This window comes from Mangifera indica, chromosome 5 (assembly GCF_011075055.1).
Source record: "Mangifera indica cultivar Alphonso chromosome 5, CATAS_Mindica_2.1, whole genome shotgun sequence".
Classification (NCBI taxonomy): domain Eukaryota; kingdom Viridiplantae; phylum Streptophyta; class Magnoliopsida; order Sapindales; family Anacardiaceae; genus Mangifera; species Mangifera indica.
This window is the reverse complement of record NC_058141.1, coordinates 11,015,044-11,042,136: the sequence shown is the minus strand read 5'-3', so window position 1 is coordinate 11,042,136 and position 27,093 is coordinate 11,015,044. Positions and strand designations below refer to the sequence as shown.

General features: G+C 31.3%; 3 protein-coding genes, 1 long non-coding RNA gene and 1 other non-coding gene across 11 annotated transcripts; 2 read left to right on the top strand and 3 right to left on the bottom strand.

Moving 5' to 3' along the window:
- Positions 1–2,213: 2,213 nt before the first annotated feature.
- Positions 2,214–5,774, bottom strand: LOC123215649 (probable prefoldin subunit 5). Its single transcript, XM_044635842.1, has 4 exons — positions 5,428–5,774; positions 5,233–5,336; positions 3,497–3,574; positions 2,214–2,477 (listed from the first exon to the last, which is right to left on the bottom strand). Exons 1-4 carry the CDS (start codon positions 5,627–5,629, stop codon positions 2,391–2,393), a joined length of 471 nt encoding a protein of 156 aa, XP_044491777.1. The 5' UTR covers positions 5,630–5,774; the 3' UTR covers positions 2,214–2,390.
- A 1,274-nt stretch (positions 5,775–7,048) lies between these two features.
- Positions 7,049–7,120, top strand: TRNAT-UGU. Its single transcript has one exon. It is a non-coding gene; the product is annotated as a tRNA-Thr (tRNA).
- Positions 7,121–8,709: 1,589 nt separating this feature from the next.
- Positions 8,710–10,571, bottom strand: LOC123217620 (transcription factor TCP7-like). Its single transcript, XM_044638712.1, has one exon. The coding sequence runs from the start codon at positions 10,311–10,313 to the stop codon at positions 9,534–9,536; it is 780 nt and encodes a 259-aa protein (XP_044494647.1). The 5' UTR covers positions 10,314–10,571; the 3' UTR covers positions 8,710–9,533.
- Positions 10,572–20,453: 9,882 nt separating this feature from the next.
- LOC123217429 lies at positions 20,454–21,761 on the bottom strand. The gene is made up of 3 exons (XR_006502485.1): positions 21,520–21,761; positions 21,003–21,152; positions 20,454–20,753 (listed from the first exon to the last, which is right to left on the bottom strand). It is a non-coding gene; the product is annotated as an uncharacterized LOC123217429 (long non-coding RNA).
- A 93-nt stretch (positions 21,762–21,854) lies between these two features.
- On the top strand, positions 21,855–26,500 carry LOC123217428 (thioredoxin X, chloroplastic). Of its 7 annotated transcripts, none has more exons than XR_006502482.1 (4): positions 21,856–22,256; positions 23,931–24,209; positions 24,529–24,617; positions 25,986–26,500. XR_006502482.1 is itself a non-coding variant. In XM_044638462.1 (2 exons), exons 1-2 carry the CDS (start codon positions 21,897–21,899, stop codon positions 24,135–24,137), a joined length of 567 nt encoding a protein of 188 aa, XP_044494397.1. In that variant the 5' UTR covers positions 21,856–21,896; the 3' UTR covers positions 24,138–24,408. The 7 variants fall into 7 exon arrangements, 1 of the variants encoding a protein (XP_044494397.1); XR_006502480.1 differs by having other exon boundaries at positions 23,931–24,213; XR_006502484.1 differs by lacking the exon at positions 24,529–24,617 and having other exon boundaries at positions 21,855–22,256.
- Positions 26,501–27,093: the final 593 nt, after the last annotated feature.

The window sequence follows — 27,093 nt, the reverse complement described above, 5'->3', positions numbered from 1 at the left end:
TTTTGCACATTGCACTTCTTAAACTGGCATGGCTGCATTACGGGATGTTTCTGAAATTTACAAGAACAATAGGGCAATGTTCGAATGAATATTTGTAAGATTATCTATACAATCGAGAAGGAAACAATTATTAAGGAAATAAAATACTTTCAAAAAAGGGCAAAAGATTAAAATAGCCTCTATCCACGTTTAACCATATGGTTAAAATAGGTAATACAATAAATGAGTTATTTTCTCAAAGAAAACCCTAACACACTCTTTTGTATACGTATTTATCATATCATATCTTATATGTTACCAACGATCACACATGTTTTTTATACGACCATTTGTTGTATATTAACGACTCTATCATAATTGATAAATAATTAATATTTGTTGCATCTGTTAGAAACCAAATGTTTATAAGATTATCGATGCAATTGAGAAGGAAATAAGGAAATAAAATGCTTTAAAAAGTGGGGAAAATAAAATAGTCTTCATCTATCTTTAACTAAATGGTTAAAAAGTAGGTAATATAGTAAATGAGTCATTTTTTCAAATAAGATGAAAACCCAAATACACTCTCTTATATAGATGTTCATCACATCTTTTCTTGCATGTCACCAATGATCACACGTCTTTTGTACGACTGTTTGTTGCATATTGACGTCTCTATCCTAATCAATAAGCAATTATTCATGTACTTTTTGTGTATAAATTAAGAACAATTCCACTACTCCCTTGTATTCTAATATTACCCTTTTGTTTTCAGATTTTACATTGTACGTCTTTAAATTTTTAATCAAAGGCGTATTTTTTAAAATAAAAGAACATAAAATATACCTTGTTTTACATCAGTATGAGTCTGGTGACAATGGTAACTAATGCAGTTCAAAATCTGAGTTAGAGTAAGACGTGACAAAAATGCAGAGTTTGGGTTTGGTTATATTTTCAGCTTCAAGTTATTATTTCTTAAAATCTTCGAGAATGGATTGGGTAAAACCGCTGGAGATTTCAGTCATGTATTTCATGTCAATGTGTCGTCAGCTACTGATGACTTTGGCTACCCAGAATGCATCTCCAGCAGCCTTATTCTACAAAATCCTATTTGCCTATGCAATAAATACCTCTAATGTATCTATTTCTGCTTCTTGTGACGTTGCCAGAATCTAAAAATAATTCTCTAACATAGAGATAATTTTCTCAAATCTTTCCGAGGCCTAGTTCAAGTTGGTGGCTTTAAAGTTTTTAATTGCCCAAGTCTGCTGGCTTTCAAATCAACTTCTGATGTATGTTTGACCACTTCATTTTTTAAAGGGAACTCATATAAATGCATATATGCTAATAAAGTTTACAAAGCATTTTGTTAGCCACTGCATTCACGAGAACAAAAAAGTAACTGGGGTTATTTTCCAGGTTGATTCAGAGAAATCAAGCAAATCCAATAGCAACAAACATAATGTTCAAAAACTCATATATTCATAATACAATAAAACTATGCGTATCCATTTTGAATACACAAATTTGTATACATTTGATGAATGTCATTATGTGATTGGATAAATTTGAATTAATAATAAAACAATACTTAATCACGAAATGACACATATAAATATGTATCTATTTGTATATTCAAAATGGGTACGCACAATATTACTCCTAATAATAGGTTGGTTTTCATCCTAGTAATTCTCAACACCATTGAAAATCTATAATTCAGTCAGTTCAAATACATATTGCGGAAATTCACAAAAATCAAATAATCTAATTCTTTCAAATTTAATAATAAATTCAAACGAAATTTCACCAAAACTGAGAGAAACAAAAACATTCAAAAGAGAAAAGATACCTTTTATACTATGGATTCCACAAGATAATAGAGAAGCACAAGAATTTACTCTGTAAATGTCAAATAAAGCCAATTTGTTCCATCCACATCAATTCAATTGGAAAATGACTGGGATTATGTTAAGTTCACTTCTCTTAAATTGAATTCAGTCAAATTAAATTTCAACCAAAGATCAGATTTAATAGAATAGATGTGGGATTAAATTAACTTTCAATTCTCTTAAATTGAATTGATTCAAATAAAATTTCCAATCCAAATCAACATTGAATCAAAGAGAGTTCGAGAAAAATCAATTACTTTCAATATAAAGCATTGCTAACGATAATGCCATAAATTGCAAAGTAAAAACAAATTATCTAACCACTTATGTTGGAGCAAGAAAGAAAGAAAGGGAAGAATGTAATAAACACGCATTAATAAACATAGAAACTCACAAGGAACCTATTTGAATCCTCTTAACTACAGACGAAGATTGAAAGTTAAATGTCAGGCACCCATATTAACCAAACATCTTTTACTGAAGATACTGCAACAATAATTTAGTAAAATCTTAAAGCAATCAAGAACTTGTCGAGGCTAATTGCTTTAGTTTCACCTGTAAGACTACTGTAGCATCATCTGCAATACTTTTCTTTTTTGTTGCAACCTGCATTTTCAATTTTAGATTTCTGTCACGCAAGAAAAGATATTGCAAACGAAGGATTGAAAATTAAAGGGATCCAAAATACATAAAGCTTACAGAAGCTGCAATATCAAAGGATTTTCCATGTAAAGTGGTTTTATAACAAAACATGTCAGATTTCTCAATCCTTATAAGTCTTAAAAATAAACACTCTTTCATTATCTATCAAACTGTTATAAATAACAACACACATGGACCCACCAAAACAATAGGAACAGAGAGAAGAAAAATGTTCAACAGAATATTTCCTAAGAAATATATAGGGGGAAGTGCGGCTAATGGGTTAAAACATTTTCAATTTTCCTATTGCGGTTAGTTATTGGTAGGATTTTGATCAACTGCTTAAAGATTACCTCCAAAAGAAAGCCCTCGATGCCAAGCCAAAAAGGCTTGAGCACCAAGTTCAGAGGTATCTACATACGAGTGGATGATATTTTGATGTTAAAGACTTAAAAGTCTTCTGAAGCATATAAAATCATATATAAATTTGTCACACTTTGTACCATTTCTGGCACAAAGCAAAAAACCAAAAAAAGGATAGTTTCTGAACATGCATGTTATTTTGTCACCTATAATTCATGGCTTAAGAAATCTTAAAAAAAATAAAAAACAAGTTTCATTTCACAAAAATATTAAGGAAAAGAAAAATCCAAACCATCAAGTGCCATAGCAGTGATATTCTAAGTCAATTGCTGGTCTAAGAAGCAATCAAGCCCAAAAATGAAGTGTTTGAGAAAAAAGCGAAGAGATTCTCCATTATAGATATTCAGACATAAAGGTTTAACACTGAATGTTTCTCTAGCAGCAGAAACACTCAGTGATAATAAGAATAATAATATCAAAATCATGCAACTCTTCTAATAATGGAAGTAGCACAAGACTACAGCAGCAGAAATACTCAATGATAATAATAATAATATTAATGTCAAAATCATGCTACTCTTCTAATAGTGGAAGTAGCACAAGACTACAGGGACGCATACCTCAATAAGCTGGTCAAAATTAGATTTCAGCAAGTTTACTTTACGCTCACAATAATCTTTGCCTTCAGCCATGGTTTTCTGAAATCAAGAAAATCAGTAATCAAGAATGAGATACATTAATTAGTATGATAAAGGGGTGAGTCAAAAGCCACATTATCTGCACCTTGTTTTTTTGTTTCCTCTCTTTCTCATGACAAGTCAAAAATGTCAATAAGATTGTCACATGATAATCAACCAAAAAAAAAAAAAAAAGAATTCTAGAAACAGAAAAAACACATTTTTATTTAATTAACACTTCTTATTCCTTACTAAACATGAAATGCTGATCTGAAACTATAGCCTAGGCCTCAAATTTTCAAGAGCTGATCGCAACCTATCTAATTTGATACATGCCTATAGTAATATGTATCCTCTTGTCCCAACAATTGCACTTTAGACAAGTTTACAATATATAATGATTTCAAGTGTCTCTCCATAAAGACCCTTTTAGAGAGGCATCAAGCAATCAGATAATAAACCAGGGATAAATTAAATGCATACTGCTAATAATCAATAACAAACCAGGTATATAAAGTAACAAGCAAAATTCATAACAAGAAAAACTCCACAAAATAACAAGCATGTCTTCATGGTTTTAAAAACTTTTATGAATGAAACAATCAAATCAAAGACCTACCCTATTGCATCCCTTGTAGCCCGCCCTTAATCACTTTTACAACCTAATGAAGCCAATGCCAATATCTCATGCTTTTTTAATGCTAATAAAACTTCTAAAAGCTGTCATTTACTAATACAACAGCTTGTGCATGGGCTTGGCACTATATAAATGGATGAAGTAGGTTACAATAAAATGTGACTAGATTTTTCATGTGCACAGCAGTAAACTGATAACTGTTCTGATAAGGAGGGTCTAGGAATTGTGAATGCCTCAAAAAGGGGTCATTGATTGTCCTTATTAAAATTTAAGTAACTGCAGCTAATTACAAACATGTAATGTTTCTTCTAAAAATATTATTAATTTTTGTCTTTTTGGTACTAAATGAACACCAAACCTACCACAAGATTATCTTCGGAAAACTAACCTCTTAATCTTACTCTAAAAGTGACTATACTGCACATGCACGTGCAGCTGAAACTCCTATTTTTTCCTTGTCTACTTATTCATCAATAATAACATGTTAAACACTCTCTTAATGAAAATAAAAGTCGCAATAGAATTTCTCTTTCATTAGCAACCTCTTTTTTTAGCCCATAAATTTATCTCGCAACAAACAGGACTACAACCAAAAAACCTTGGTAGGTATCACATTTATGAGAGATAACATGTCATGAAATGGACTTATGGAGATCTATCATTGACTTATTAGAAACCAAGAAACATACTATTCAACCATACCTATAGGATTATAAACTAGTAATTCAAATTTGTGTTACTTTTGTTTTTCTATTTTCTCAATGCATTCAACCGTCTCAACTCTGATGATGGTAAGCAGCTACGGGCCTCTTAATCATGCAGCCAGATGCAAGTAAGAAATTTCCTTCGCAAGTATAAGAACCACAATAATACATTGAAGTAAAAGGTACTACCATCACAAGCCTTATCCAAACAACAGTTTCTACAAAATAATAATAATAATAAATGAGAAGCACTTGTAAAATGCCTCACTATAAAATACAAACCTAGAATAACAAGAGGGTTAGACAAATAAATTGAAAAAAAAATCTCTATAACTAACCTCAACAAAGTAACCAGTGCCAATATCAACGAGGACTTTATCAGCATCATCGAGTTCACCAGGAACATAAAGCGATGCAGTAAGAGGCACCAACATTTTACTTCCTGAGAGAAAAACAAAACAAAAGAAAACCCAGATGAGTAAAGGGTAATTAAATAGAATTAGAATCAGAAGAGGGAGGTTAAACAGATAAACCTTGAGGACGAACAGAAAGATCGTGGAGAGAAGTGGAAGCGATCTCGAGACGAGAAGTGGCAGTTCTGATATTGTTAAGACTGTCTTGTAATAGATTAACTTCAAGATCTGTTTGTTCTTTTAAAGCTTTCAATTGCTCTATGCTCAGCTTCTCCATATCCGCTACTCTCAACACACCTCCTCCTCCTTTCGAAGACGCCATCTTCTTCTTCTTCGTCTTCGATGAACTCCCCACTTCCCTTTAACCTTGAAGGGTGTACAACTCCCAACTGCCCCCCACGGTTTAAAAAAACTAAAAGAAACCCTGGCATTATAAGTCCATCCACTCAAGTGGAGTCGAATAAAAAAGTGATCACTTGATTGAAAGGTTTTATAGTAATTTTACATATAAAATAGACATCTTAAACCAATAAAGTACAACAAATAATAATATATTGTTTTATAATTATATATTATTTTACTTTTAATTTTTAAATATTCAATTATAAAATAATATATTATTATTTATGTACAAAAATTATGCAATTATATGTTGTGAAAGTTAGAAATTAATGATATCCATTTCTTTCCTTAATTTTTAAATAATGAAAACTCAATAATATTTTACATTAATTTCCAAGTGAGGAAGGCAAAGTCACCCATAACATACATAGTTTTGATTATGGGCTTATGTTTTTTTGGTTGTTGAGTTTACTTTAATAGAGACGCAAAGAGTCAATTAATGTATCCGTTTCTATTACTACAAGAAATCTTAATCTTTCTTACTTACTTCTCCCTATTAATAGGATGATAAAAATTCTTCGTCTCCTTCTTATAAAGAAAATTTTTCTCTATATATTTTTTTTATATTCTCTAAACACAACATAAATATATTAAATAATAAATTAAGTAAAATTAAAACTAACTTACTATTTTAAATGTCATAAATATCGTATATTAACTATCTTAATTAGGGCTAGATTCAAGCTGAGTTTGGCTCGGCTCGGCTCGGTTCGAGTCCGAAACGAGCTCGAATCAGGCTCGAATTGGCTCGAGTTGGCTTGGTAGATTTTTTTTAAAAATTTTTTATGCAAAACGACGTCGTTTTGATTAATATATATTAAAACGAACGTCGTTTTGATAAGAAAAAACGAGCCAAAATGAGTCAAACCGAGCTGAGCTCGAGCCAAACTCGAGCTGCTCATATATGAACAGAGCCGAGCTCGGCTCGGCTGGAATCCAACCCTAATCTTAATATGCAAAACAAAAATATAAATAATCTAAAATTATAAAAATATATTATTATTTTAAACAAAAATATTAATATAAATAAATGAGCAGGGATGAGACACATGCATTCTCGTTTCCTTTTGTGAAAATTTTTTTCATCCCCTTCCTTGTTATCGTCAGAAGCCTTAAATTCGAATTGAAATTGTCATCTCTAATATAAATATGTCTTTGACTTCATTTGAAAATGAAATAGGACTTAAGTAGTGGAATCAAGAGGAGTTTATAATATTTTTTAAGAAAAGGTGGGGCGTTTTAGATATAAGCATCCGTCAGGGGTGACGGGAAAAAAATCTTTAAATTATGTTAACAAATAATGAAATAATATAATAATGGTAAACTCCTCACTGTCAAAGCCCCTATAGCTCAGTGGTAGAGCGTCAGTCTTGTAAACTGAAGGTCTGTAGTTCGATCCTGCATGGGGGCATAATTTTTAACTCAGTGATTATTTATTGGTTGACAATTTCAGTTCAAATTTACGGTTTTTAACCCTTTTGAGCTCTAACACGAAAGGAATAACAAAAAAAATCTTTACAATCGATGATACATATATCTTCGTTTTGTCCTCATTTCTTGTTTTTTTATATTAATATATTTGTTTAAAATACTATAATTTTACAGCATTTTTGTTTTTAAAATTATTTGTATTTTTATTTTATATATTAAAATCATTAATATATGATATTGTGATATTTAAAATAGTTAATTAGTTTTAATTTTACTTATTTTTATTATTTAATATATTTATATTATATTTAAAAAATATAAAAGAAAAATTTTCTCACCGAAATAAAGAGAGAATTTGTCTTTAGGAGAAGAAGACAGAAAACCTTTACTCTTTCAACAACAGGGATGAGAATTAATATCTCTTCTCCGCTACTCCCTGTTATAATCCTTATTGACAAAGCTTTCAAACTAAATCTATGACTTTTAAATGGAGCCTATTTGCGAGGTCCCAACCCAGCCCAAGCCCAGAAGTGAAGCTCCTGATCAAGGAAACAATGGGATTTCGTGTGAGATTGAGTGTCCTATGCCAATGCGATTGGACATCATCAGATTACCCCAACTTTCTCGATAAGCCAATTATTACAGGGGAGGGGACCCATCAATTATTGAGCCCTGACTCTTTCTTTGTGCAATAATTAATATGAAACCAAGTACAATATCAACATTGGATTCAATTTCTACACTCACTATTTATCACTCAAATTCACCTATAATCACCACTGCAGTCTCTGCATATTACACTGAAATTGCACTAAAATCTTACACCCCCAGTACATTTATTTATTGGGGGTCCTTTCCAACTTCATACAAAAGCACCCTGTGATGTGAGTAAAAGAAGAAGTTGGAAAGAAGTTTATTGTAAATATTAAGAATTATTTCGCAGTGGTTAGAATTCAGTGTGGTGGATGGAGATGTTATAATAGTAGTTCCACTGTTGGCCAAAAAAGAATAAAAGATGCTGCTGATTTTGCAATCACCTGATTCCTGCAGTTATTGAGAAGAGGCCCAACAGAGGAAAGAGAAAGGCAGAAAAAGCATCCATGAATGAAACTTCATGGCAACAGGCAACTTCATCTCAGTTAGTGCCAACTGGGTGTGTTTAAGGAACCAAAACCTCAGCTTCACACAAAAGGACAATTTAAGATACCTTCTCGGCACTCCACACCACCATCATTTCTTCAATATTTTTTTATTATTTTATATAAGAATTCCATTTTTATGATATCTCAACTAGGCAACATGGCAGCCATTAACATCAGGCACAGATACAAAATCCAAAACGTCAAAGCCAAATAATTCAAAATTTGATTGTCCATAAGTTTGCAATAATAATTCTGCTGAGGAAACCCCAAAAGTGTCGTAGTCAGAAGTGCAAAGAAAAGACTCATTCACATTAGAGTTTTCCCTAGAAAATACACATCAAACAGGTTGAAAACTAAGTCTCGCAGATTTGAAGTTATCAGATTATTTACACTGAACAAACAACAGGGCAACAAAAAAGGAATGATGTGAAACAAATGGGTTTCTCTTATTCACACGACAGCCACCCCAAAACAATCCATTTGCGTACAAGGAAAACACATTATTTTTCACAATCATAAATCTAAGCAGAAGTCTTACAGAGAAAAACAGCTTCCACACACCAGTGAGCAAAGATGCCAGTGAAACTGGCAGAGACAGAAAGAAGCAGCAGCCCCAAGAATCATCCACCACTTAGTCTCTAGAAATTGCCCAGATTGCCACCAAGGATTTCAGAAATTTCATTTGTCATGGTAACAAAGTCGGTGACACCCACTAGAAAAAAGAATCCCAAATTTTTAAATTATTGATTACCATACTTAATCACCCATTTATTTTCAAATCAAACCCTAGTCAGCAAGCATAGTGTTCAATTTTCATCTACTAATTTGGCAAACAATGAAAAACAACATTCAATTTGATGTCCCCATGCTTGAAAAAAATAAGCCACACTGACTTTGAATAACAACGTTATTTCTGAAAATCCCTTGAAATGCTTTGCCACAGACCTGAAATTTCCACTCTTATCCTGAAACCTAAACAATTCAACCCTAAAACCCTAATTAATCATCAAACAAAGCACTAAACTCTAGTTGAATTCATACTTAAAACCTCCCAAATTCCTCCAAATCCTAATCCCTAACCCTAAACTTCACTAAAAAGAAAAGAAAAATCCTCTTCATCTCCACACACACACACGAAAACAACAATTGAACATTCACATCATATCTATATATATAAATATATAAGGATTATATATATATATATATATATATATATGTCAACACCGCCGACAGACCATTTCAAAACCCAATTCAACGAGGATCGTCTTCTCTCCGACCCGAACTCCCGGGTCCACCTGATAAAGATGCCAATAAATTCAGATGACCCGGAAGATAATTCCCGACCCTGGCCGCCGACGCTTCTCCCATGGCCTGCTGTTGCATAAACAGTTGATGCGGTTGTTGTTGCTGTGCCGCTTGAACAACCATCTCTGGCTGCGCCGCCGCAGCGAAACTCCAGAAATCCGGTCTTCCCGGAACCGCCCAGAATCCAGCACCGGCAGTACCAGGCCCCACAATCGACCCCACTGTCGTGGGCCCCAGGGCAGTGATGGTATTCTCGTCCCCTGCCTTGGTCCCATCATCGTCGGCCCTCACCCTTTTCCCGAGAATGAAGGGCGTCGGACCCATCGACAAGGGCTTATGATCCAACGAAGCGGAGAAACTAGTGGAGGAGGAAACTGCAGACGTCAAGGAGGTGGAATTGACGCCGCCTCGCACGGAAACGGAGACGTTGGAGAAGCTAGCAGGAGTGGTCCCGGTACCGGTGGCAGCTATGATGGAGGGCTCGGCTTGTCGGAGGAGCCACTCAATGGTCTGACCGTCAGATTTGTGACCGAGCTCACGAGTCAACTGAAAGACACGTGCAGCGCAAATGATGGGCATACGGATTCTCCGACCGCGACCGTCTACTTTGCTGTGACGGTCCTTGGAGGGCGGCTTCTTGACGGCAAGAGCTGAGGGCTGCTGTCGCTGGGGGTCTATAATAGTGCCGTTAGTAACACCGTTAGTGGCAGGTTCGGAATTAGACATGGGGAAGCAAGGGAAGGCAAGTAAAGAAGGGGTAATAGAGAGAGAAAAAGAAGGTTATAATGGAGGTTTGGGTTTCAGTTAGAGAGAGAAAGAGAGAGGGTTTTTGGTTTAGAAGAGAAGAAGGGAACAGAGAGCTAATCATTGAGCGGCAGGAGCTGGTGGAGACAGGAAGGAGGGCACATGGGTGGTGGGACCCACACAGCTCACTCCTACTTCACCCTTCTCCCCATCGGCACGCGCTCTCACTACCGAGTAGGACTTGTGCTTCCGTATGTAACGTAAGTTTATTTATAAAAATAAAAATTAGGAGGAGTTTGGATAAAATGGGGTCCCTTCCCTTGGCTTGCCCTTGGCTGATATTTGAAATTATTTTTCTTTTAATATAATATAATAATTTGTTAGTACTCAATCTGCGTTTTTATTTGATTCTGACACTAAAATCTTGTCCAAGTCCATAATTGTTCAGACACTGCCATTCACTTCTCAAGCGTCCACTTCCTTTTTCATTTTGCCAAAATTAATTGTTTATTTTATAGAAAAAAAAATGTCAAAAATTGTATTTGTATGTCAGAGGTGAAAAGCATGTGCACTAATCAGCCCCCAAAACAATTTTTGCACGTGCCCACTTTTCATACACGTGGTAATCCGGTATTGAGTAGTATTATACCCGTAATTTTTATATATAAATAAAAATATATTATTATATAATTAAAAATTAAAAATAAAATTATATTAAATTATATTTATATGAAAAATTATATATATAATAAATTTACATTATAGGACATTTAGTTGAAGTTATTTTTTATATTTCCATAATTTATATTTTATTATTTTTATTATTTTATTTGGTTCACAAAATAATAAAATATTTTAATAATTTTTTATTATTAATAATGATATAATTGATTTTAGTAATCTTTCATTATCAATAATAATGTAATAGATAATATAAAAAATAATATAATTATTACTTTCATTTTATATATTAAAAAATTATCAAAATAATTTTAATTTTTATTACTATTTTATTATTACTTATTAAAATTTTAAGACAAAAATATCATCACTTTTTAATTAAAATAATAAATAATATGAAAGATATTTTTATATCCATTAATCTTTCATATAATAAATAAAATAACATATTAAAATTCTTTTATTACTTTCAACTAAACATAATAATTATTTATACCTACTAATTTTATCATACATAACCAAACACAGTAATAAATTTATACTTAATAATTTCTTAGGTAATATATTTTTATGATAATCTTTCGTTTTTAATAATAGAATATTACCTAAACTAAATACACCCTATAATTTTTTGTACTTTGGAAATTAACAATACTATCTCTAAATATCATAACATATAACAAATGAAACAGTATTTTCAAATATAAAATTATACGTATATATTTTTGATACATAATTTAAATATATAGATAATATGTTATTATGTGATTGAATAACTTTAAATTAAATATGAAATAATAATTAATTATATAATAACATATTATTTATATATCTAAATTATATATAAAAACTATGTATACATAATATTACTCATTTTCAAATATACTATTTGTGTCTCTTATATCATGGTTTTAAACTAATAAAAACAAAATTTAATGGTGGCAAATTAGTAATGTCAATTTTTAAGGAAGATTTTGATTTTAAGGGTGAAAATGTAATATTTCCAAATATAACTTTAACGTACTTTAAGTAATACAGATTATTATGTAATTGAATATTACATTATTTTTTATTTAAAAACTTTTATTTACATAATAACATATTAACGACATTTTGTATACACTTTTTATACATCGATAATAATATATCATCATATAATTAAATATTATTTTATTTTTAATATTTAATTATATAATAATATATCATTATTTATATAAAAAATTATATACAAAAATTATATATATTACATTATAGATAACATATATGCAAATTATATTTTTTTTTTTAAAGTGTAATCTTTTTAAAATTTGCAAGACATTTTGTCAAAACGTGAAACGCGAGGACTGTTTGAACTGCACGCTCTCAATGCAAGCGCGTATGCTGCTCTCTGCTGGCTTTAATTGAAGCCAGTCGTTGCACATCCACACCTGCTCAACTGTTTATTTACTTAATTTGCCACTTTTCCGATTCAACGACGATCAAGCGAATGTTTTTCGAGGAAAATAAAAATATAAACGGATATAACATGTTGTCGGCATTTCACATCGTAGGCTATTCCGCACTGAATAATTCCTTTTTTGATCCATTATAGACCAGAACGATTATAAGGATAAAATCGTCTCCGCAATATATATTCTATTTGTTTTTCTTTCTTTTACATTTTCTTTACAGGTATCAGAATTGCATCAACCATTTTAATCATATGACCGTTTGATCTTGCACCAACCATTCACATATTGACTGTTACAAGGCATGGCATCTTCAACTTGTTATGCACATTTAGCAACTTTTTATACGTTGTAGCTCCAACTTATTTTGAAGTAGTAGTAGTAGTAGTTCTATGTATGCATTACTTGTCACTTATCATCCACCTTAAACTTCACATATGTAGTACCTTCAGTTAATTATTCATATTGTCATAGCTTTACATATGCATTATCTCAAATTTATTATGCATATTTCCTACACAACACAAGAAGAAGAGAGATTAGTTTTGGAGAAAAAAACCCTGAATTCAAAAAATTAGATTTTAATTTTGGTCAAATCTAGTTGAAGCATCTTATTTGTTCAAAATTTGTCTAAATATATTTAACAAAAGTTAGTTAAATTTAGACATAGGGGTTTGAAACCCTCTATCAGACTAACTTTATTAAATAAATCGAATTTGGTCAAAACCCTTAATTCGACCAACATTATTAAACAAAAATTGGATAAAACCCTCAATTTCAACCAAAATTTCCTTTATACATTATACTATATTTGCTAAAACTAAGGGTTTTTGGACAAAACCCATGAATTTAGCCAAAAAATAAAAACTTAGAAAAACCTTAGTTTTATGGACAAAACCCATGGATATGACTATAAGATGCAAGGACTAAACTCTAAATACTCTTCAAACCAATAATTTAAGGTTTCAACAAACTTACAAGACAATCAACATTAAAAATTACAACAACCATCCATCTTTAGACTAAGAGATCCAATAAATAATTTGAGATTTGATGAGGAATAATGAGGTTTGGTGAAGATGGAGACAAGTGAAGATGAAAAGTGTGGATACAAGTGAAGATGAAAAGTGTGGATACAAGTGAAGATTCAAGCATATTTTTGCCAATAAGTATAATTAATTGTGGAGAAGTATAATTTTGTGATAAAAAAAGTAAAATGTGTCAATTTTCAATATTTGCCAAAGTTGGAAAAACATTCAAGCCAAATCGAGCCTAAAAAAGTGAACTTAGACCCAGACTGAGTACTTAGGACCTATGCCCCATGGAGAATGAGCTTTGAGACTAATAAGTGAGACTCGGGTTGTAGCATCCCACAGGTGCAACTTGAACTAAGATGGCCAAATCCATAAAACTTTGAACAAACAAAGACAACTTGCACAAGATGATTGTTGATAAGTGAAATTACACTAACAAGAAGTATACCAAATTGTGAGGTGCAATTTGGTGCAAACAATTGAAAATAGTAATAGTACGATATACAATATGTAATTTAAATAGTTTGACTTACCATTTAAAAATTTACATCTACTATTATGTTATTAGTTTTCTCTTATATAATTTGGTCAAAGCAATAGTAGTAATTATCGAGTGTCATCCCAAAGCCTTTGTATAATCCTAAATTTACCGGACAAGAAATGGTATTGAATGTGTAATTATATAATTAGATATATTAAACTCTAGTACAATTAATTTAGATTGCTTATTCAATTCTATTTCCATGGAAAATGACCCTGGAATGGTAGGTCTTGATTGCTATTTGATTACTGGCGTGATCTCATAATTGTTAAATATGGATTTGGCACATTGAGGAAATCGTGGGAATAGCAAAATACACTAAGTCCCACTTTGTCTACTATATTCTGGATGAAAGAGTTTTTACCCACATTCGAGCTCAACAAAAGTGTAAATGATGTGGCTAATTGCTAATTACATAGCCATTCACTTCTTCAGTATTCATCTTGTACAATTAATTACAAAATCTAACCACACAACAATGATCATATACAAAATCCATTATCAACCAAAATTTGTGAGGATATTATAAAAGACTAATGAACTAGATTAATGACCAAATAAAAAATTATTTAACAATTAAATACAATTTGAATCAAGATCATCGGATACAAAATTCTTGAAACACAAAATTTTGTAAAGGGCAACAAAAGGCCTATCGAACTAGGATGACCAAATATAGAGTTTTTAAACTAAGATAAACAAAGACAAGATTCTTGCACATATTTCTTAAACCCAGATGCTAGATTCTTACACAAAGACATCTTTAGTAAAAAATAATGACCAATAGGTCTTTAAAAGAAAAAAATCAATCACGTAAGCAATGACCTGATCAGATATATATGAAAACTCATTTTATTACATCAAAAACCCACTAAAATAAAACCATTGTTTATATAATTATACGCAAATATCTTTTATTCAAAACATATGGAATAAAGAAGATTCAACGCTTATAACGTCAATGTTGCATTGGGTATAGTTCATTGTAACTCAAATTAGGTTGATTATCATTGTTGTGACAGAAAATGCCATAGATAAGATGCATAATAAGGGAGAGATAAAGTGTCCTAAAAGTTCTAAGTATGATCATAAATGTATTGTTAAGTACGATCTAAATTAAGGAGTCATTATTACTATAGCTTGAAAATTCCCACACCCAATCTTTGTGGTTATTATCCATTAGAATTTAATCCATCAAACCCACCCACTTGAAAGGTAAGATATCATTATTAGTAAAAGCAAATACTATTAGGAGTTGATATTTTACAAGATTAGTTAAAGCAAATAGACAATGTTATTAATACTGGAGTAAACCACTTGGTTCGATCGATTAAATCATGAACTGATCTATAGTTCAATTTTGTTTATGTATTAACTAGTTGAAATTCGATTAAACCTATTAAAACTGTTGAACCGAAAAAATTGGTTCAAACCAACAAAATCGGGTTTATATAATAGTACACAATTTCTGTCTTATATAAAACTTAAAATAGTTAAAATTTATAAGATTTTAATTAAATTAATGGTAAAATTTGTAATTAATTTTTTTTATCTATGTAATAGAACATTAATTGTTTGATTAACATATTTAAAATTACATTTTTAATTTTTATGAGTTTTCATATTTTACTTAATTGAAAATTATATTTTAAAGAAGAAAATATATTTAGTTATTATTGATAATTATATAGAGTTATTTCTAATGAATTTTATATATTTTACATTTAAAAAACATGATAAATATTTGATATTATTCAATAAATACATAATAACTCGAAAATAAATTGAACCTATAATTAAACTAATCGAACTGTAAACTAATGAGATAATCAGTTTGATCATCGATCCGGTTTTCAAAACATTGCTTATAAGCAACTAAACCCAAGTGAACATTATAATTCTCCTTCAATATTAGGGCTAGAATGTTGAAAATTGAAGCTTGAGTTAGCAACTTAGCAATATTATAGTAATTAATTAGTGGCCTTAAACTTAGGTTTTGACTAGCATTTGAATAAAAAATACGTTCACATTGACCACACCACCCATGTAAATGGGGCGGGGGTGGGGGGTCAAATTTTGATCAATTAACTAACTTTGTCCTCTTCCGCTTGATTGATGCATGTCTATAAATTACACTTTATTTTTATCATTATTTTGTTGACCTTTTTGAGGCCTTGCCTTCTTGGGTCCAAATAAACGCGGTTTCTAGGGAGACTATCCAAGACTTACTATCCTTGTATAAATTAAAATTAATAATAAATTAATTTTATTCACAAAGAGAGCATATATTCCCAAATCCCAGTGGACCCCCTCTTATTAAAATATGACGTCACTAACGTAATTAGTAAATTGATTAGGGAGGGCATCATTGCGTTTAATAATGTGTAACCACTAGTACAAATTAAAAAATTAAGGATAATTAAAAGGAAATGGGAATCCATAATTGCACTCAAGGATTTGATGTACTTTATATATGAATAATGGGAATGGAACATTCTTTGGTTTAGTCATCATAATACATCATTTGGGGGGAATCAATTATTATATGCTAAGAATGGACCCAAATCACACATATTTCTTGGATTATGCATAAATCATAGTCATACAAGTGGGTTTATCTAGGCAGGGCTTGTGCCTAAGAATCTGCCTTGGTTGTTCAAAACAAATCTTTCTTTCCTTCTTTCTTTATATAATAATAATAATAATAATAATAATAATAATCATGATAATCATGATTTAGTTGCTGTATTATTATTATTTTTTATTATTATTGCTTGTTTAGCAAGAATAGAGGGCACATAAATGGACAAAATGAGAGAAGGTCAGGACAAATAGCAACATCCAATATACAGGAGGATCTTATTATCAAAATTAAAATTTTAATTTATCTAATTTAATAATTATAAGATTAATAACCGAATTACTGTTTTCAGCCTGTTGAAGTAAAGTTTTCATTGTCATTGAAAATTGAGCATAAAAAGTTGACCCTTAAGAATAAAAATCCCAGAAAGAGTCGTAGTAGAGATGGGCATGCAGCAGCTGTTGAATTTAGAGTGAAAATTATGTGAAAGAGGGAGACAGGGGTCTAAATGAATGTCTAGAAAAGAGAGGACCCCATAAAATAAATAAATAAATCTTCAAAATATAAGCAATTAATTAAGGTGGTGGTGATAATAAAGGAGACATAAATTGAAAGGAAGGTTGTCAAAGAGGTGGACCCCAACCCCAACTGTTTTTGGAATTATTGACGAAAGAGACAGCCAATTGGATCCACTTCATAGGCTGACGACAATAGTCTTTCTTTTTTCTTTTTATACCAATTAACATTTGATACGTCACCATAATCATTGCAGATAATATTTAATATATAAATAATATTATATCTATTTTATATATTTATTTTAAATATATATTTATATATTATTATATAATTATTTATTTTTAATTTAAAATTATTTAATTTAATTTATATATATATATATATATATATATATATATACACACACGTACATGTTCAGGGAAACTCATTCTAACAAGACATTAATGTAAGAGTTTTAATTTTGACCAACTAGTCGGTCTTGTGGCTTGTCAGATTTTGGATAAATGTTTCAGTTGAACTTGAACTACTACAAAAATGTTTTGGTTACAAAAATGTTTTGGTTCAACCAACTACTTTCTAACTTTTCTTCCCTTAATAATATGTTCATGTTCTTGAACTTTAAACACTGTATTTTCTGGCCTTTCATAAAGTTTTGATCAATTTTCTTTAATTTGAGGATAAAATCACAAAAAAAAAGATAGAAATGCCCTTAGTTAGAAGTGTCAGTGTACCAAATCGGATTGACTCCAACATAACCTATTGAGCCTAGACCCTGTTAAGACCCACAACACGACTATATATAGGGTCAGACTTTTTCAATCTAACATGTTAATTTTAATAAAAAATATTTTGTAATTATACTAATTAATTAATTGTTTATTTAAAATTTTAATTATTATGTAACTAGTACTATTGTGACTCACATACCTAATGTATTAGCTCGACCCAGAAGGCCCACAAGCTACTACAATAGGGTCGAGCCTTCGAGTCCAGGTATATTTCCATAATTTAGGTTGGTCCAACCTATTTAATATGTCTATCATTAAAGATTGATTTTTAAAATTTAAATATTAATATGATTAGTTTAATACTTTTATACTTTTATAATAATGCTCCAATGATAAAAATAAATTTGTAATAAATTACAAAATATGATCAAAATTTTATTTATTTTTCTTCTTTTTACCTTTAGCCTCTCTCGCACACTATCTCCACCGCTAATATTACACCACCACAGTCATTTTTAAAAGCAACAACGCTCATACACGATTACCGAAAGCTCACACCCAAACAAATGAATTATAATTTATAATGTATTTTATTATTTAAATTAAATTGTATGTGGCAAGTAAGGCACATTTGCAATGGAAATATATTTGATTAAAAGGTCATCGAAAAATACATAAAGCGATAAACCGTTTGTAGATTTGTATCTTCAAACACATAGCTTTGTATGCTTTATATTGCAATTTTATTTTTTGCCCCGATCCTTCTAGTTTCCATTGTTTCAGGGTTTATATATATATAATCATAAGTAACTTTGATAGTGTTATAGACTTTATCTATTTTGAGAAGTGATAAATTAGGCTAAGTGTGGTAGAAGTCGACCGACTGAAAACATTTATGACATATTTCCATATGAATATAGCAAAGTGAGTGGGCCAAACATTTATACAGGATCAACTGGGTTTATGTTAATGTCAACTTCACTGAACTTGGTTGGCTGGAGTCAGTTGGGCTTATTTGCGGAACCCTCAACCAAAAACGGCCCCATCCCATTTTCCTGTAATTTTCTATCAAAATCCCAAAATCTCAGGAGAGGTCAATGAAAATCATCCTAATATAGACTACAGGAATGATTAGTTTAGATAATATTTTATTATTAATATAAAAAATTATCTTAAAAATAGATTATTTAAAAGATTATTAAGTATAAATAACTATTATATTTGATTAAAAATAATGAAAGAATACTAATAAATTAATTTACTTAAATACGTTTAGATATAATTATTTTTAAATATTTTTATGTTATTTGTTATATTAATTAAAAATAAATTTATTTTTATTTCAAAAAATTAATAAATAATAATATAATTATAATAAACCAATATTATCTTAGTAATATTTTAATATCTAACATGAAGGTGATAATCTGATTACCACTTATATTATCTATCACATTACCATTGGTAATAGAATATTATCGTAACTTTTATTACTGACAAACCAAATAATGTAATATAAGTAATAAACGATATATTACTAAGATAATCTTTAAATTTCTGAAACCAAACGACACTAAGAGTTAAGAGATTTACTCAATATATGATTTACATATATTATATTGTATATTTATTTCTGAGTAGACACATCAATTTGGCCGGATCGAATGGAGGCTCGACACGAAGCACGAAAAAAAAGCACGACACGAGAAACCCTATCCGGTACTGTAGCGTGTCGGGCTAGGCTCATGGGCCTATTGAGCCGGGCCTCGGGCTTTAATATTAAGCTCATGGGCTGGCCTGCCCGGCCCGCTACTGTTTAATAATATTTTTTTCTTTTAATTTTTGCTGACAGAAGCAAGGCTTTTGCCTTGTGTTTTCTTCTGCGTCGGCAAAAACCTTGGCCTTCAATTTTTTTTTAATTTTTTAATTAATTAATTTTTTATATAAATCTATTTAATTTTTTTTCATTTTCACTTTCATTTACAAATCTTTCAACCTCAATTATTTTATTATATTTTTAATCTCATTTTCTTTCATAAATTACTTTTAGAAAAATCTAAATTCATAAATAATAATTCTTTGTATTTATAATTTTATTTTTATTATAATTTTATCATTACAAAATATTACAAATGAATCAAGTATCAAATGAATTCAATCAATTTGAATGTTATCATAGTATATATTTATTTATGTTTTATAATTTGAAAAATAATTTGTATTTAAAAATTTTAAATAATTTTTTAAAATATTTAAAGTCCGGTCCGACCCATTTAAGACTCATTTTTATATGGGTCAGGCCTTGAGCCTTTATATATTAATGGGTCAGCCCAGCCCGAAAGCTCATTACTGTTTGGGTTTTGGGCACGCCCATTAGCTCAATGGGTCGAGCCTGAGCCAGCGTGGCCCGGCCCGACCCATCGACACCTCTATTTTCAAGTAATATTTGTACGTATCCATTTTAAATATATAAATGAATATATACTTATGTGTATTATCAGATATTTAAATATTATTTTATTTTTAATTTAAAATTATCAAATTATATAATAATATACATTAAATATATATTTATTTACATACTTAAAGTGGATGTACGTAATTTTATTGTTTATTCAAAAATATTATCTATCAGAGAAACTCCTAGCGTTAACAGAACCGGAACCAGAGAAACTTCCACAGTGCGGCTAAATGCAGTTGACAGATCAACAGCCACTCGGAAGGACACCCACATGCATTGAGCAAACAGAGAAAAACTGGCTTCGATGTTTCATCAGAAGGATTCTCTTCACTCATAAAATTCCCCGTCCTCTTTTGGCTGAATAATTTGATGTACTTGGCCGCTTCCAATCTTGCTGTCAGCAACAAAAACTGCCCTATACTGACTCACCTAATAATGTTTAAAAGAAAAATAGCAGCTCAATATAACACAATTAAAGTGCAGAACTGCTTGTTGTTTAGTCCAATTAATATAGAGCGTTTGCATAAGAACGTAGTGCTTGAAATTTTACTTGTTTCCACCATATACATAATCATAGAGCAAGTCCCAAATGACCCCTAATCACTGCTTTATTTTCACAAGCACAAACAGAGACAACAAACGTTAAGAGGACCCAACAGCATCAACAAACATACATACCTTTGGCAGTGAAGGCGGAGCGTGGTGAAACAAGATGGGCAACTAAAAACAGCATCAGAACCTTTTGAACCCATAATTCATCTTTATCATCAGCACCAGAGTCATACAATTCTGGCTTCACCGAGTAGTCTATTTCATCGTCATCAGAAACTGCAAAATTTAAACACCATGATTAGAACCATTTTACAAAATAAAACCCATATTTAATTTCTTCCTCCTATTTCCCCTACGGCTTGGCCGGATATGGGTCAAAGGCCGGTGAAGAGTTCACATCTCGTTCTCTATTCTCAACCATGACAATTTATATGTATCTCTTTCACCTTGGAAAACGATATTCACATATATGATTTTTGATATGTTAAAATATAAAATTTAAATTTCGCGTTAGAAAGAATGAGTTTTTAGTGTGTGATATATATTATTTAACTCTCTAATCGCAATAACTAGGTTTTAAGCTGTAATTCTACCCATCTTCATATGAGCCACTGAAGCAGGAGTTAAAGTTTGAGCAACTTACAAGATTGCTGAGAATTGGTGGGGAAATTCATGTCCATGTGCTACCTTTTACCATCTCCTTCTATGTCTGAAGAAACTGAATAGAAGGCCTTGGCGGTTGAATAAATTAGTATGCTTAGACAGAATTAACGTCGTTATTAGTCATAAATCGCGAAAAATTACAGCTTCAATTTCACGTTTCATTGAATAAAAAGCATTCACAAAGTTTCAGCAGCACCCAAAACTAGAGGCTGAAAATCATGAACGCATTGGTAATTGACAAAATGTCACATGGCACATCACGTGAGAAAAAAACATGGCCTTTCGTTTAGTGTGGCTACGAATTAACGAAGAAGATGTTCCTCTTCAGATAAAGGTCACAGAACGCACGTAAAATTTATGCGATCTTATACTCTCTCTGTCTCCATGGATACCCTTCTTTCCAATTCCACGCTGTTGTTCAGAACCCCACTACTTCCAGTTCGTACAGTTGCTTCAACTCCTAAACTAAACTTTTCTTCAACTGTTTCGACTTCAAACAATATTGCTCATCTCTTTTTCACATCTCATACTAAAGTTAAAGTATCTCCCACATCTCCCAAATTCACCTGCGCTGCTTCTGGTGGCATAATTGAGATTACCGAGAGTGAGTTTCCAAACACGGTCTTGAAATCTGATCGTCCGGTTCTTGTTGAGTTCGTGGCCAACTGGTGCGGTCCCTGCCGCTTGATTGCTCCCGCCATCCAATGGGTCGCTCAGGTAGATTTTCTTTCTCTATATCATTTCTGCTATGTTACGCGAGTGTTTTCCTTTAATTTTTTTTTTTTGTGGTAATTTCAAATATATTGATCCTTAAATGGTAGAAAAATTAAGGTTTAAGGACGTTGAGAGAAAAAAAAAAAAACACTTAAGTGTTCGTACGTATGAACTTTCCCTGGGAATGTTTGAGATTGGATTAAGATTTTTTTTTTTCTTTTTGTCAAGTGAAACTAACAATAAATTATTGAATTTGAGAATGGATAGCATCTTTTTTTGGTTTATTTTTTGAGGAGGGCGGGGAGGAATATCAAGGTTTTATTGAAGGGATGTATTAGCAAATAAACAGCAATTGTAGTCGTAGAGCTAGAGAGAATTCTAGATTAACTTATTTTTCCTAGGATGAAGATCATGCATTTTTGCTTTAGATAACCCAGAAATGATGCTAGGCCAATTGAGCTTATTTGCAAATCATTCATTTGACTCCATCCCATAAGAAAGGGATTATAGTCATTTTTCAGGTGCATATTTATCTTTAGCTGATGTACAACAAGTTACATATGGTATTGAGTAATGGCTTAGTAAAAGGACTATGAAGGTAGGATTCAAGTTGTGTGCTCTTGTAAATAATTCGGTTATTGCTTCTCAGTAATATGTGTGTTCTGCTGTTGCTGCGGTTGATATTTGAACTGGAAACTTGTAGTTGTAGACCACTCCAGAGCATGTTATTCAAAGTTTGCACCTAGTGCCGAATAGTTTTGGGATGCATTTTCTTATTGATTAAAAACTTATTGGAGGCACCCAGATACAGAAATTTTTTCTATTTCAGATTCTCAAATTCAAAGAATAAATAGTAATTGAAGATAATATCAAATGTATCTCAAATTTTACACTCATTTAATTCTTCAGCTTTGTGATGTAGATTCTAACGTTACAATGTTAGATCAGTGTGATTACAGTTCACTTTTAGAAATTCTTAAGCTACAAGGCTTGATGTTAAGATTGGTTTCCAGGCCCTATGCAACCAGCTGGTTTTAGTGCTCCAATATATGAAGGGACTTATAAGTGTGGATTATTTCAGTTGTCTGGAATTGACTGATTGTGCTCTTTTGGTACTATAGCTCAATGATTTTGAAATGTGTTTTAGGAATGAAATGATGCCTCTGAAGTCTTCCCTTATGTGCTTAACATGACAATTTTACCTGCTGCATATAAGACATTCTTTTGAATCAAAATGCCTCTGTGTCTGAAGGGTATAGCTGTGTAGTTGAAGAAGAAATGGATGCTTCCCTCCTATCTGAAAGCAGTTGGCACCATTAGAAAATTGAAGAATAAACTTACTTTGATCTGAATTTTCATTTTGTCTTTGACCAGATAAATTATTTGCAATTCATAGCTTACATCATGCCATTCTTTACTTGGTGCCCTCAATGTTAATTTTTGGTGCTCATCAATTAAGAGATCCTGATGTAAATTACGAGTTTTTATTAAGTTTGATTGTTCTGTATATGGCCTGAATCATATCTTCTGGTGACAACTTTTGTTGGCTGATGGCAATTGGCATCAATTAAGTTGATAATTTATCGGGAAAACTTTTGCCAGTAATATGTAGAAGGTAGTCTATTATGACCATACATGAGACACTATTTGAAATGGAGTTCTTTTGATTATATTTAGGAATATGGAGACAGACTGATGGTTGTAAAGATTGATCATGACGCAAACCCTCAACTAATTGAGCAGTACAAAGTTTATGGATTGCCAACTTTGATTCTCTTCAAGAATGGGCAGGAAGTTCCAGAAAGCAGGAGAGAAGGCGCAATTACAAAGGCTAAGCTCAAAGAGTATCTTGATTCTCTCTTGGAGTCAGCCTCAGTTGCATAGTCCTCTTTCACATTGCCAAACAAATATATCTGCAGTCTTTGAGATTCTGGCATCTTCAACTAAATGTCAAATGTTGGTAAATCTCTACCTTACTATATTCTTGCAAAATATTTTGTAATAGGGCGCTGGTATATGATGTATTTAATTGTATAATATTGAGCTTTCTAACACTATATTATCACATGATCTGATTTGTGTTCTAGTTTAAGGTAAAGTTCCAAGGGACAGACTTCTGTTAATTATTATTTTGTTATTTCATTAGTTTAAGCTACATTGTGTCGCATCAGGGACCATGAGAATTTCATCATAACACCTACATCGTATGGATTTACATGAGATATATTATTGAGTTTTTATGACTAATATGCTGATTTATCCATATTTAATGCAGAGGAAATTTCTGGCTTTGAGACATCACTTACATATGACTCCTGCAAGATTAAACGGCAGGGATAACAGTTAAATGTTGAGGACAGTTATGTAAGATAACCATAATGTTTAATTGATTTGAGAAATTATACTAAATAATATTATTTTAAACTTCGAATTGAAAAATGATGCTTTTATCTTTCTCACTAAAAAATTAATTTTTTTTCCAATTTAAATTATTCTTATTGACAAAATAACTTTTGAATCTAAACAAAACATTGTTTAGCTTCACTTGATCCCCATGTTGACTTCATCTTTCGCTAGGTCTCTCTATCTTCTCTTGATCTACTCATTGATGTGTTTTTGGGTTTTAGGTGTATAACATTATTCTGTTCTTAATGTGTTGTTGTGTTGAAGATAGTAGTGTTGTAATGTTGGTTATTGTTGATTAAGTAATGTAAGTGTGATGAGTTTATGTATACAGAATTCTTAGGGTTTAGTTTGATTTGTACTAAGCTTATGATTTTATGCGGAAACTCTTATGATTGAATTGATACCCTCTTTCAACCAATTTTCTTCAACCTTATGATTTGACTGATACCCTTAGTTTTAACCGGATTCAACCAAATGGATTGTATCCTTTGTTGGTTGAATTAAATTAAATTAGGCTAGCACACTCTCTTTTGATCAAAATTTGATAATGTTATTTTATAGTATTTTGATTGAATTTAGCTGAAGCATAATGTTTCAACAAATTATATTTTTTTTTAAAATTGGCCAAATCCTACCAATGCAACATATAAACCCAACTTTTTCTCTTTGTCAAAAAAAGTTCTTGATTCTTAGATAGTGTTTGATTCAAAACTTCTCCCACTTTTTAGACCAAAATTTGATAATGTTATATTATTGTTTCTTTGGTCAAAACTAACTAAAACATAAGGTTTCAGCTAAATTTCTTAGATAATCTCTTCCTTGAAAGTTGTTTATTGCCTTTTTGCTTAGAGTCCTTAATTGTTTTATATTTTTGGTAATTTAGACCACGTTTGCAACATTTTTGCATTTAAGGCAAATGTGCACCTTAGAGCAATCGTGCAGTGTAAAAAATTGTTTATGCATGTTGGTCGATGCTTCATGAACGATGAGATCATCACATTCCATTTAACCAAACTTGATCCCTCTAAATCATTTATGTCTTCTGTTGATACTGAGTGAGTAGCTAGATCAGCCTAGTGTTCTTGACTTTCACTTTTCTTTTGCCATGTGAATCTGTCTCTGGTAGAAGACTAAGTGAAATTTAGAAACATTAAGTCAATCCATCCGCTCACTGGATAACCAGTTGCGAAAAAGAAATTGTTTTATGTGATTAAGTTTGGTGAGATAGAATGTAAATATCTAATAACTCATGGAGCAATGTAACTATCTTTTTCTTCTCTTCTCTTCTGAACTGCTGCTGAATCTGAGAAAGATATATCTAAACAGCTTTGCTTGTGGTAAGTTGGACGCTGCCAGAGGTAGGTGGAGAGTCATCAGGAATGTATATTTTCCACCACCCATGTGCGCTCCACATTATATTCATTTCTTCAAAGGGCACTCCTTTGGTCTCAGGCAAGAACAAGTATACGAAATCCGTCATTATCAACAACAATACAACGAAGAAGAAGAAGAAGAAGAAGAAGAACAGACCAAACTAAGGTGGCAGAGCATTGAGAGGAAGGCTTGAGCAATAAGCAATGTGAAGAGCATATATTGTTTGCAAGATCTCTAAGTAATTTGTTGCTTTCACTGATGAAATTATAACGTTTGTATTTATATAGGTTTGAAGATGGCTCTTGCCTATAACCGTGAAATGCTCACTGGTATTTCGAGTTCTCCCTATAGTCATTTTTCAACCATGAAATTTGTAGAAGAAGGCCAAAATCCCATTTTCCACTCAGAGTTTTGTAATATGACATTCCAACCCTTTAAGTTTGAAAAGTCTAACTTGCCACCCGTTATCCACTTCTGTTAGGTCTAAGATTAGTTTATCTCATCTAATTTTCCATGGTATTCAATTTTGTTATTAAATAAGATTAAAAAGTCATTATAAAACAATTTAAAAAACAATAATTCAAAAATATTTATAATATATAATTTTATTTTATCCTTAATATTTAGGTATATATATTCTCTCTAAATTCTCTTTTTTTTTTTTAATTATTGTCTTTGCCTACTATTCTCGCACTCAATTTTCCCATGAGTGTACATCCTCCTCTTTCTCCCATTCAATTTTATTTAATAAATCTCATTTTTTTCCTTCTAATTATTTTTATCTTTCCTTTTATTTTTACCTTTTTCCCATATTAGTTAGGAGAATAAGTCAAAATTTAAAAAATATGATAGGGATTTAAACTCAAACTTTTTCTCTGAAAGCTTTAATACTTTACTAATTTTGTTAACCCTTGACCTCAACCTTAACTTTCTTTTAGAATTAACTGTAAAATTTCGTCCATTTCACTACCCTTTTTCCAACTTTTAGGCCAAAAAACTATTTCCCACCCAAGATAGTTCAATGCCCATCTGTTAAATTTGAAAAAACTAAATACCCACC

Excerpts from the sequence above, each read along its gene's own strand:
- LOC123215649 (XM_044635842.1), bottom strand. The coding sequence starts at position 5,629 with ATGGCGTCTTCGAAAGGAGGAGGAGGTGTGTTGAGAGTAGCGGATATG. Across the intron at positions 5,337-5,427 it reads TCTTTCTGTTCGTCCTCAAG|GAAGTAAAATGTTGGTGCCT; the intron begins GTTTATCTGTTT and ends TTTTTCTCTCAG. Across the intron at positions 3,575-5,232 it reads GCACTGGTTACTTTGTTGAG|AAAACCATGGCTGAAGGCAA; the intron begins GTTAGTTATAGA and ends TCTTGATTTCAG.
- LOC123217620 (XM_044638712.1), bottom strand. The coding sequence starts at position 10,313 with ATGTCTAATTCCGAACCTGCCACTAACGGTGTTACTAACGGCACTATT.
- LOC123217428 (XM_044638462.1), top strand. The coding sequence starts at position 21,897 with ATGCGATCTTATACTCTCTCTGTCTCCATGGATACCCTTCTTTCCAAT. Across the intron at positions 22,257-23,930 it reads CCATCCAATGGGTCGCTCAG|GAATATGGAGACAGACTGAT; the intron begins GTAGATTTTCTT and ends GATTATATTTAG.